The following is a 12,346-nucleotide window of genomic DNA, read 5'->3' as shown; positions in this document are numbered from 1 at the left end:
GAAATTTGACCCTATCTTATTAACAACAAAAATCTATGATCAGCTCGATAAAACTGGTAGCATTTGACTTGTACAAAGTAGCTGGTGTACAAAAATATGCACAAATGGAGTCACAGTGTCACAGACCATAGTCCATTACAGTAACACTACCAGCAGCGGCTTCCTGGAAGGCCACGAGTCTATCTGTCTCCCAATAAGGAAACTTAGTCATCAAGAAAAGAAACGTCAAATGGTTCACATAATATATCACTCACTGTCTCTGTGTGTCTCTCTCTCTTTTTCTCTCGCTCTCTCTATGTTCTGTAGAGCTGAGGAGGCCTCGCATGGCTATGTTCGATTAGCTCGCTCTCATCTCACTAAGCTAAAATTTCATCAACCAAGAAAGACCCATTTTTATTTTTATAGAACTTTTATACCAGTAATTGTTGTGCCTATTCTCTCCATTTCCTCATGCTCCTCTGCTTCTCTCCCTAACTTTTCAATCCAAGCGAACCCCATTTCTTACTTCGTCTTTGATTTCCAAAAACCCAACATTCAAGCACCTCATCAAAGAATTCAAACTGTGTAAACTTTGATCACTCTTCAATTCACTCATTGCAAAAGAAATCAACATCTTGTTAACCACTAGCTTCACAGAATCCGAATTCTAACCCTTTGAAGCTTAAAACCTCATTTCAATCTTTCCTGTCGTTGTTGTTGTATTTGTTCTTTGAATTCTTGTTCTGGGTCTTGACCATATTCTGTGTTTGTTCCCTCAATTTGCTGCAATGAGTTTCATGAAGCCCTCCGCATTGTACATGTTTCTTATCACCTACGTTTCGTTCCGGTGGATGCCTTGTCAGAGTTGGGGGTTTCTCCGGTGGCCAGGGCTTGATGGGTTCTTGAGGCTTTTGGTGGTTGTACTTTTATGGTCTATGTTTTCAGAGATTCGGTACATTACCTCAAATTCCATGCATCCAACTCTTCGTGAACATGATCGGGTGATCATCGAAAAGGTAAAGGTTTCTACTTTTTTAATTTGCTTCTGAGCTCATTTACTCTTATGACTGTTACAATGTTTTTAGAGCTGTCTTAGTTCAACGTGAATGGAAGAAAATTGCTATGAGACTTGAGCTATGCGCTTTATAGCTCAAGTGAATGGAAGAAAATTATGGTTTGCATTGTCTTGTAGAATATTTATTAATGCGGAGTGGCTAGAAAGATCACAGTTTTAGAATCTTGAGAATGAATTTGCAAATTTATATCTCAATGTTGTAGCTTAATTTCACTTTAACCATCACATTAAGGAAGCAGTAATGAGACTAACTTTCCAACTTTAGGAATACAAGAAATAATTACTTCATTTGTCTAACTGGTAATGTTCAATGAATGAAAATGAAAACGAAGAATATTTCAGAGGTGAGTTGAAAAATGTTGAGGATTAGGGTTAAGAGAGAGAGAGAGAGAGAGAGAGAGAGAGAGAGAGAGAGTTGAAAAAGAAGGTTTAGAAATTAATCAGTCAGTGCTTCACCTTAGCACATATTTATATTAGAGTGATATGTGAAGATAACAAGAATACCCCTAAGCTAATATAAATAACAAGCTAATTTAAAAATATCAACAGTAACTCTAACAATTAGAATGTTGTAATGTTGAATTCACTAATTGTTCTTTGTGCATTTTCATTCAAAAATCACCATTTGCATGCTTCTTTCTGTGTAACGGAATGTATAATCCTTTAAGTGATTACACACACTAGGCTACTTGCAAATCTTGATTGATGTTGAATCAATATTATGTATTTCTTTGCTATGCTTCCTTTTCGTAGGCAGTCTCTATGAATGTAGCACTGCTTTTGTGATTAATATGATCTGCACCGTCATCATAGTCATATAACACCATTATCTATATAGCCACTAGCATCTTGGAATTAAGACGGATGTCTCATTGACAACCTAGTGGAAAATTAACCATAACTACTTGATGTACTTGTCCTCTGCAAGATTGTGGTGATCAGCACATAGTTCATCATCAGTATTAGGTTATTCATCTCTGTAGGGCCATATTGAAATCTAAACTTCCTTCTTTGACAATTTTAGTTTACTTCACCAAACTTGAAGGACAGCACGCTTTCTTGGTAATTTAAATTAACCTTTGTTGCCCTTGTCTGGTGTTCCTCACCAGATTCAGTTGAGGGCTACCCTGGGTTCAGTTGGATACCTTGACTTTTAGCACGTTAATATGTTTTTTTCCTATCTGGAAATTTTCTTTTAGGTCCAACTTTTACAGTGACTGGAAGCAGATATAGACAGATTACCTATGTAACCTCAAATCAGAGTACCTGGAAATTTTGAGATCATATTGTTTCAGTAACTTTTAAAGGTTCTCACTTGTTGCTTCAGGGTATACTGCAAGTCTAGTGCCCCAAAGGAGTTAAGGTTCTTCTTTATTTTTTATTGATACCTGGTCTACCTAGATATTTTCAAGCTGCTATTGAATTATCTGACATGCTGGTTGAAGTAACAGGGAAAAACTTGTAATGAGTCCATAAATTCTATTAATGACATGCTTGCTTGCCCTGCAATCTAGATGGAACCACTTTCTTGAGTACAAATGGGGCCACCTTATAGGACTTTATGATCATTCTCTAATGTCCTCATGGAAAATCCCAGTTGCCTGTAGGACAAAAGTTTGAACTCTGGATATTTCTGCATTTGATATGAAAAAATGAATTTTGCGTTGCTTCACTTCTGAAATCACCCTTGGGATGCATTACACATAGGCTGTAGATTGAAGTCAACAAGATCTGGATGCTATCAGACTTTGTTTTTGGCGTTGCTAAAATTTTCTGTAATCTAATTCTGTGATTATCATACACCTTGTACCTTTCTTTATTGGAAGTGAATAACCAATAGTGTGAACTGAATGAATTTGAGGTAGCTAGTTACTAGCCATTTTCCCATGTGAGCAATCGCCCTGACATGCAAGGAATTTCCTCTCTTATTGGTGGGTGGAATAAAATTCTTGTAGCTTAAACTCTGACCCTCAGATTGCCAATTATTTAGTTACTTATCCCTAAAGCAGCCATGAAAATATTCCCCAACAAATTGAACTTTTGCTTCTTACTTGTCAGCATGCTCTAAATGCAGCTTCAGGGGAACTTTGTTTACATGATATTTTTGGTGGGTACCAATGTTTATCTTTTTCTTTATTAGTTCTTTGTAAGCACTATTTGTGGAAAGTGGGGTCAATACATGAAGTTCCGAGTCCATCTATTAGACTAGAAGATTCAGCTCCAATTTCAAGAAAAATGAAAAAGAAAACCAAGGTGAAAATGAAATAGCTGTATCTATGTATAGTTTTAATGTTCATGTCATAGACAAATAGAGGCTGACCATATGATATCTCTGTGTCTGTTAAATTCAGAATGAGGATAAGATTATCATCATACGTGGGATATAGAGAATCCCAGTCTGGATCTTTTAATTTGATATATGTTCTTTGCATGTCAGTGCATATATCCAAAAATTGCTTGATGGGGTTAGTCTTTATAAGAACACAAATGTGGGTTGGTGTTCTTAAGGAGATTCAAGTGGAGTATTGATGTGGAAATATGGAAAATTAGGAATTGTATGGCCTTGAGGTTTTGGGTAGGGTTTGGAATTAAGAGGCAATTGATGTTTGATGTGAGCTGGTGCTAGGTTGAAGACTAGGGTTAGAGTTTAGGACTCTTGGAGTTTCAGTTAGGTCATTGATGTGATACATGTACTTGAAGCATATCTAACTCACTCTAGTATATCTGCTTGTAACTAACCAACCTTAACATGTGCAACTCTTGTAATCTCATCCAACTGAGCTCCAAGCTGCCACCTCAGGGTTGAATCACTTGCATGGGAGTGAGAGAAGGCTGCCACAGAGATTTGGGAACAATTTGCCAACGAAGTGGCGATTGGCACTTTAAGCTGTTAGGGAAGTGCCGATTGGGCTCCTTGGAGTGCAGATCATCCTTTAAATTCTCCAAGTCTGCTTATGTTTGACTTCCAATCAAGGCCCTAACAAGTCTGGTCAATTAGGGTAAGAGATTTGCAAATTTTGTAATAGTTCTCTATGGTGTAGTCTGGTCACTTATGGTAGGAGATTAAAAATTTTGTATAGCTCTGTTTTCTTTGCTATTTCCTTTTGATTTAGGAGTGTCTAAGTCAAGCAGTTGATGGTTTTGTTATATGAATCCAAAGGATGAGATTATCATAATACATGGGATACAGGACATCTTTCGCAGCCTTTAAATTGATCATTTGGTTTGTTCTATGCACTTTGCATGTTAGTTCGTGTGGTAGTTTGGTCACTTAGCATAGGAGATTACAAAATATGTAATAGATCTCTTTGGGGTGGTCTGGTCAATTATAGTAAGATACTGAAGTATCTGTAATATCTTTCTTTTCTTTGTTATTAGTTTGGGAATTCATCTATCATCACTTGTACTATATCCCAAAATGACTAATCAAGTTACAATTAAGGTTCCTTGCAATCGTTTATATAGTCCAAATTTACTTTGTACATATCTGATGTGGGACTCAACATAAGACCACGCCACACATGCTCATACAATCCAATTCAATCCAATCCGAGTATCAGTGTTGGTCAAGTATTGAGTGAAATTGTTATATGAATCCATATTATGGCCAGCAGATTTAAAGAAGAGTTCTGGATCCAAGTAGAGTTCATTTATGGTTTTATGACTTGGTAGAGTTCTGGTGATTTTCCACTTGGGGTGATGTTGAAAGCAGCTTCCATCTATAAAGTTTTGTCTTGGTTTTGTGTGTGGAGCTTTGGATGATATGTTGGCAATATATTTTTTATCTTTGAGAAAAATGAAATCTTCCAAAGATCTTGTTTTTGAACTCCAGATCCAGTTGACTATTTGATAATTTATTATTTATTTCAAATAGCCAGTGGAGATGTTGCCTGTGGATTGGCACATCTTGGGCAGCCTTTCCATCAATTAGTTTTCTTACCTTTTCTCATTCTTGGCTTTGAGTAAGTAGAAGCACTATTTGGAGGCAAAGGACCGTGAGAATCAAGATATACTTATTAGTCATACATTACAGTTGTTCTTAAAAGAGATTTTGTTGCATGGAATTTTGGTCATCTGTGATCAAGTACCAGCAGGGATTCCCTTTTGAGGACGTTATTCATGATTAATATCTGGCTCTATATGCATTCAGTAATTGTTCTTTTTTCCTGTGTCCTGACAATATATCTTGCACATTTTTTGTTTCCATCAATGCCAATAATAGTTATCAGAGATGTTTATCTGCTGTACAATAAGAAAAAAAATTGTCGCTGGAATGATCAGAAGTTAAATGCTTGCAGCTCTTACCTAAATAGAAGTCGGAAATCAGTAGGTGATGGTGATGGGTTCCCATGAAGATATACTTGCATGTATGATAACTAATTTAAAAATAAATAAAAAAATCAATGTGAGACTGTTTTAAAAAATTCACCTGCATTCTGTTATCTTCTAAGTGAAATTCAATAAGCCTTTATGGCGGCTGTTTGGAACAAATTTTGTGGACCTTAAAGCATTAAGGGATGCCATCGATCATACTCCTAGTCCTCAACTCCTGATTAAAGCAAGCAGTGAGAATCAACATTTTGAAAGAGATTACAACCTGCTGGGTAAACAATTTCAGAATATTTAAGCTAAGCAAGGTGAAAGAAAAGCGTGGAAATGAGGAAAAAAATATCTCCTGAATGAATCTTTTCTTTTTTCATTTAATTGGTTCTTATATGGTGTGATGGATTTCCAAGATAAATTTCAGTAATTGGGGAGAAATGATGAGGACAAGAATGCTTGAACTGTAAAAATTACTTTGCTGTGTATGACCAAAATTTACTAAACCAAATGCAAAGTTATGGCAGCTGATTTTAGATTCATGTTAGTGATCAACCGGAAATTTAAGGGCTGACAACATATGAATTAGAAACACCACTTTGTGCTGTGATAGAAGCAAAATTTTGAAGTTTCACAGAATCACATGCCTATTCAATCGATATATAAAAAAATATTCATTCTTCTTTAAGGAGCATTAGAATATTGGCCTATTCCCATATCTTGTGCTCTGAATTTTGAAATTCTATTAAAAAATTGGAGTCAACAGAACCAAGCAGATTTGTTTTTTGGGGGTGGGGGAACCTAGCACCCTTTCACTATATTTTATGATCATGAAGAATAGAAATGATTATATGGGTGATTATTTTCAGTTTTTTCCATCACTGTAATTGTTCTCACTTCTAACTTTGACCACCGTTATGGTCACTTGGTAACATCTTCAGGCCTCATATTACATTAGAAGTCCTGCTGTACATGATATTGTGACGTTCAAAGATCCAACACAGGTTTGTAAATATGGTACAATAATTTTTACATAACACCTGCTTTCTGGTTATTTTTAGGTAAACCTCTGATACTTTCTTGGTTTCTGTAGCAACTTGGTGACAAGGAGGATATTGTTTTCATAAAGAGAATTGTTGCAAAAGCAGGAGATTTAGTTCAGGTAGAACAGCTTCATAGACCCCTCTTCATGTATATTATGCCTGAATTGTTGCAAAAGCAAGTCATTCCATGTTTATCCTTAAGTGGTTATGCTTTAATCTAGGTTTGGTTAGTTAGTTAATCCTGGAAATGTCTTTGGTGACTCTTTGCACTTTGAGATGTCGTTCATTGCTGACTGGACAATTAGATGGTCATTATATCATGTATATCTTTTATTTAAAATTCAATATTTTGAATTGATCCAAAGGAAGCAGTACTTATGTCTGGGTTTATAATACCTTGCAGGTCAATGGTGGATGTCTCTATGTCAATGGAATTGCTCAAAATGAAGATTTCATAGCAGGGTGCCCAAGATATGAATCAAATTTAACTGTATGCTCCCTATCTATTATTACTGTGTTTCTTTTTTACTTGCAGTCTTTCCAGCATTTTGCCATGTGGGCAGGTCCAAGGGAGTAGCTAATTATCAACAATGAGGGCCAAGTAGCTGATTAAAAGAAAATTTAGTAATACTATAATGTACATTTTTTTTTTACATTAATACAGATAGTTAGTGAAATTACCTGGATAGTCTTTTTCTGGAAAAATAAAGATAAAGTAGATTATGAGTTTTTTTTTTTTTGATGAAGAAATAAATCTATATGTTGATTATATGGTTGCCTCAAATAAAAAATCTAACACAATGTCAAATAACTCAGCTAGTAAAGTCTTTTGTCATCAAAGATTGAATCCTGCCTACACTAGGGAAGGGGATTTTAAGGGAAAGGGGAGGACCACCTCTTTTATGTAGCCTAGGTCAATGGACAAGAAAAAAGAAAAAGAAAATATTTTGCAGCTGTAATGCAAATATATGATATGACTATGGTGCCTCCTTATGGTGGAATGCATGTATGATAAAAAGGGCATCTAAAGGAGTTTTCAAAAGGGTTGGGGAGCCTGTAGGTCTGTGCATGAACCAATCATGGTCTTGAACAGCATTAGATAAGGTAATGAAGCTACAGGCAATGTGTGCACTGTGTCATTAGATAAGGTAAACAAAGTTAGCATAGCATGACAAAGCCTTGCAGGAAACCATGTTGACATCTGCTTATTTGGGTTCTTCATGGGCTTCAGATGGTGCAAATTATGTTTGGCCCTGTCTTTAGTGTTCTTATCTTCACTTGGGCCTGCAATCCACATCAGTTACTTCATACCTACCTTACTTATTATTGGTTTTGCAGTATGTGCCTAAAGGTCATGTTTATGTCTTGGGTGACAACAGAAACAAGAGCTATGATTCCCATGATTGGTTAGTTTACAAGTGCCATCCTTCAATTTATTTTCCTATTATTCTATTGGCAGTGTGTTTGGGGGTTTGGGTATGGTAGGTGTAGGTGCTGATATTTCATAGGATGTATTGGAGCATTCTAATTTGAACTCCCTTTAGAGAGAGGGACATTTCACCTCAACTCTCAAAAGGACAATGTCCTTTTCCATGGGAGTTCCTCTTGGATGCTGATTTGGAAGCACTGCACTCCTTTTTTCCCCCCTTCCTTATTATATTTGGATATATTGATTTGAACTTTACCCTTCATTCCTTTTTAATTTTTTAATCCATTCAAGTAATTGATGAACAGGGGGCCCCTTCCGGTCAAAAACATTGTTGGAAGATATGTCATGTGTTGTTACAGACCTTCAGAGAGTTGATGATGGAAAACAGTCTGCAGCCATTTAAACTCTAACAAGCTTTGGCAGATTAGATGAGGACATTGTTAGAAGTCTGTGTGCTTTTACATTGATGGAGTTACTGATTATTTGCCTCCACTGGCTAATTTTATGGTTCTGGAATTGTTCACTTAAAACTTGCATGATTTTAAACTGCTGAATGTGGATGCGCTTTACCCTTGAACAATGTACGACAAATGGGGTTTAAAAAAACACTTCTTTGAACACATCAACAAGATACATGACACAGAAAAATTACCAAGCTCTTTGTATATTCGAAATTTCTGTAGTTGTGGTAGTTTATTTAAATTGTTTTGTTGTGGTTCGGTTTGAGAGTACTATTTGTGCTCTCCTGTTTGTGTCTTTGGCCTCATTTACACCAGATATCTGGATTGGTGAGGCTTGTTGTTGTTGGGATCGTTACAAAATTTAGCAACTTGACAAGCTAACCAACTGGATGGTTTTGGATGGTTTTAACGTGTTTGAAGTGCTACTTGAATATAGTACATTGGTCATTGGTGTCATCTCATCAGTTAGGTGCATAAGCATTCTCCTACTTTTTGATGGGTGAACCCACAAATTGTGTGGATTCTTCTACCTAGGTGACATGAAATATCGAAAAGGACATGCACCTAACTCTGCAGTCCTTTTAACTCTCCCACTACCAAGCCTGCTTAAATCCAAAAAGGACTAGGTAAAGCATAGCTACAATGCATACAAAAAATCTTGAATAGTGTAAGTTGAACTTGATTAATTAGCTTTTCCTTTTGTTGTGTTTAACAAAACAAATGGAGATAAGTCTAATAAAAATTGGACTATTTCTTGAACATGCCACATTATATAGCAATTTGTATACCTCTAAATTTGTAATATTTAATCTTAACAATGAAGCATCAACCATTAAGACCAATAATATAGATTTTCTGAATTGTGCTTAACCATGTGGACACAATTTCTACTCAAGTATGTCATCACTTAGTAATAATCTTGCATTAGGCATCAATGGGACTGACCTGTTCAATCATGCGGTAGGGTATACAATTGATTTGAGCAATTTAATTCTTGCCAACCTTTTGTAGGTTACCTAAAGTTGTGAGATCTTTGGTTAACGGAAGGGGAAGAACTATCTCCCATATGACCACGAATTAAAAAATAACAAATATATATTATAAAATCATATTATATAATAAAAATTATTAGACTCTAGAAATCTTGGTTATGTCAAGTATCTATCTAATCTATCTGACAAGTAGACTTTCTATTAGAAGAATTAATTAATTACATAATTCTTCTAAAGTTTGGAACGGAATTTTTTATTGGGAAAATATTGCTTATAGGCAAGTATTTTAGGACCATATTGTATGTGCTATGTTATTTGGGAGAATGAGGAAAGAAAAATATTTCAACATAACATAAAAATGCGGAAATAAAAATATTATGAGAAAAGTGCAACGTTATATGGCATTTTCAATGCCGCCTCAAAGTATAGTGAAATTTTAAATTTAAAAAAAAAAAAACGTTGTTGTTTTCTCACTATGCAGTGATAAATATCTTAAACTATTATTATACACAGAATCTGGGCGTTGCTTATATCACCGAAGTTCTCAAAGAACATCTGCATTAAAGAGAAAACGAAAACACATTCTAAGCTAAAAATTTTGAGTGTCCTGAACATGTCAGTGTTCATAACACAGTACTTTAAAGTGAAACTTGATAATCAAAATTAAAATAAAAAAAAAATTCAAATTACTATTTCGATTAGAACCAAGGTACATATGTTTTATTATTTTAAACTATTATATAATATAGTATAGCATATAGTTTTTAATTTTACTTTTAAAAAACAGACTTAAACAATATGCAATTGTTATATAACTTAAAATAAGATTTGCTTGTTTATTTTTATTATTAGATTTTAATTTTATTATTAAACATTTTCTACTGTTTAGATTTAATTCTTAATTAAGTTGTGCATCACATATGCATTACTCGTGTTTAATAATACAATAGGCTATGTAATATTGTTTTCCTATTTGTTATATAGAAGTCTTATCTATTGAAGTAGACCACGGGAATTCAAACATGAGATTCTTCATAAAAATCAAACACCTGAGCTTTGTCCTGACCCTTGTCTTTTCATTTTAAAAGCCACACTTTCTCTCACCGTGTTTCAACTTTCAAACGTTGAAATTGGGTGTGAAAAATTTGAAAATGGGAGGCAAGGCATAATGGTTAAACAAACCTGATATACCTCACACATACACTAATTAAAACATGTGAGACAGACATGCATACAGTAGTCATGACTCAAGAGTCACGAGTCCATGACATGATTGAGAAATTTTCTAAGTCCTAACTCCTACCTTCCACTTTCTTCTGCTCGAACCAACCAGGCCGATTCGCCGCGTGAACACAAGAAGAGTAGTCAACCCAGAATCTTCTCCTCATCTCCACGTAAAAGCGACAAACACTAAATCCCGATAAAAAATATCAAGATAGCAAATTGTAAATGATAAATAATATATGAAGTGATGTCCGTGATATATGAGTCTATATGAAAATTAATAAAAATTTTATATTCTTACTACTTGTGAGGACTAAAAGGACCTAAGTCGGCCCATAAGTCGAGAGTCCGAGGATTCGTCCGAGGACGAATCTCTCCTTAGACAGACCCGCGATGACCCTAGGATTCGCCAAAAAGATCAAGGCAGTGTTCTGGACGAACTGTTGGTTAAAATGGGGATCTAAATACCCTTTAGACACCACGGGGTGAAAGAAATATCTTAGAAAAATGCTGCTACCTTCACATTAAAGACCATGCACCTACCTCACTAGCCGCATTAATGGGAAAATGACCCATGAATAGTAAAAGTCAGCCTTCTTGCTATCATTTGAAGACTTCCAGAGGATGGTGGATGGGACAGGTGTCTAATAGGGTAATTTGCGTTACACGTGGATAAAGAGGGAAGAAGAAGAAGTATAAAAGGAGGAGGGCTAGACAAATACAGAGGAGGGGAACTTTTTGAAAGAAAAAGAAAAGAAAAAGAAATAATATATAAATAGTCCTCGATTTACGTCCGAGGAGGTTCTTTTTGCCTTATTTGTCCCTTATTTGTAAATACTGTAACATTCCAGCCTGTTCATCAAGTTTCGAACATCACTAAACTAGAACTTGAACCCACACTCTACAAAATTTATTGTTTAAGGCTCATTGGGCCTGAGCCCACGTGTGTTTTTGGGTCCAGGTGCAATTGTGCACTTACACTACTAGTTGCTAACTTGTGCTATGCACCGAAACCTACTTATTTGTGAGGTAAACTAAAATAATTTTATAAAATCTTGAATTGATTAAAAAACTACACTATTACATAATTTGCTCTTGTATGACTTTAATTTGTGTTACAAGTTAATGAAGAGTCATTGCTTGAACGTGCAATAGCTTACCAAAAATTTGTCAGAAAATTTCAGATACTGCAAAAAATAACTTAAAAATTCAGATATTAAAACTTCTGAAAAACCAAAAAATATTAAAGAATCAAATAATTCACGGCTTAGAAATTATTGAAATAAAACAAAATAATGACTAAAAAATAAAAAAATATAAGAAAAAAATTGGGTTACATTCAAAAGAATAATCAATGGTTATAAGTTTACATCTTATCATAAAATATTACATTAGTGACGTAGAGAAATGATAATAATAATAATAATAATAATAATAATAATAATAATAATAATAATAATAATAATAATAATAATGTTTGAGTTTGGGTTTAAGTTGGACTTGTTAGAAAGATTGAGTTTCACTCTTTGTTAAGTTTGGATTAAACAAAAATAATTTTTTATTTATTTTAAAAATGATGAGTTTGAGTTTAAATTTCACTTGTTAGAAAGATAGAGTTTCACTCATTGTTAAGTTTAGACTAAACAAAAATAATATTATTTAAATATTGTGCCGATATGAAAAATTATAGGAGTTTTAGAGGCTTCGGTTATATATATATACTAGTATTATGCCCGTGCGATGCACGGTTTAATCAAGAATCATGTATAAACTAAATAAAATAGGAAAACATTTTCGAATTTAAGTAAAATTAAGTAATAAAA

The 12,346-nt window shown here is 34.6% G+C and overlaps 1 protein-coding gene across 1 annotated transcript; it reads left to right on the top strand.

The window, feature by feature from the left end:
* Positions 1-211: 211 nt before the first annotated feature.
* Positions 212-8,507, top strand: LOC142621172 (chloroplast processing peptidase-like). Its single transcript, XM_075794490.1, has 6 exons — positions 212-995; positions 6,316-6,378; positions 6,468-6,536; positions 6,821-6,907; positions 7,756-7,823; positions 8,152-8,507. The coding sequence occupies exons 1-6, from the start codon at positions 768-770 to the stop codon at positions 8,219-8,221; spliced, it is 585 nt and encodes a 194-aa protein (XP_075650605.1). The 5' UTR covers positions 212-767; the 3' UTR covers positions 8,222-8,507.
* The last annotated feature ends 3,839 nt before the right edge of the window (positions 8,508-12,346 follow it).

Source organism: Castanea sativa, chromosome 12 (genome assembly GCF_040712315.1).
Source record: "Castanea sativa cultivar Marrone di Chiusa Pesio chromosome 12, ASM4071231v1".
Taxonomy (NCBI): domain Eukaryota; kingdom Viridiplantae; phylum Streptophyta; class Magnoliopsida; order Fagales; family Fagaceae; genus Castanea; species Castanea sativa.
Note: the sequence above shows the minus strand (reverse complement) of the source record. Positions and strands in the feature narration are given on the sequence as shown.

Excerpts from the sequence above, each read along its gene's own strand:
- LOC142621172 (XM_075794490.1), top strand. The coding sequence starts at position 768 with ATGAGTTTCATGAAGCCCTCCGCATTGTACATGTTTCTTATCACCTAC. Across the intron at positions 6,379-6,467 it reads CGTTCAAAGATCCAACACAG|CAACTTGGTGACAAGGAGGA; the intron begins GTTTGTAAATAT and ends TGGTTTCTGTAG. Across the intron at positions 7,824-8,151 it reads AGCTATGATTCCCATGATTG|GGGGCCCCTTCCGGTCAAAA; the intron begins GTTAGTTTACAA and ends ATTGATGAACAG.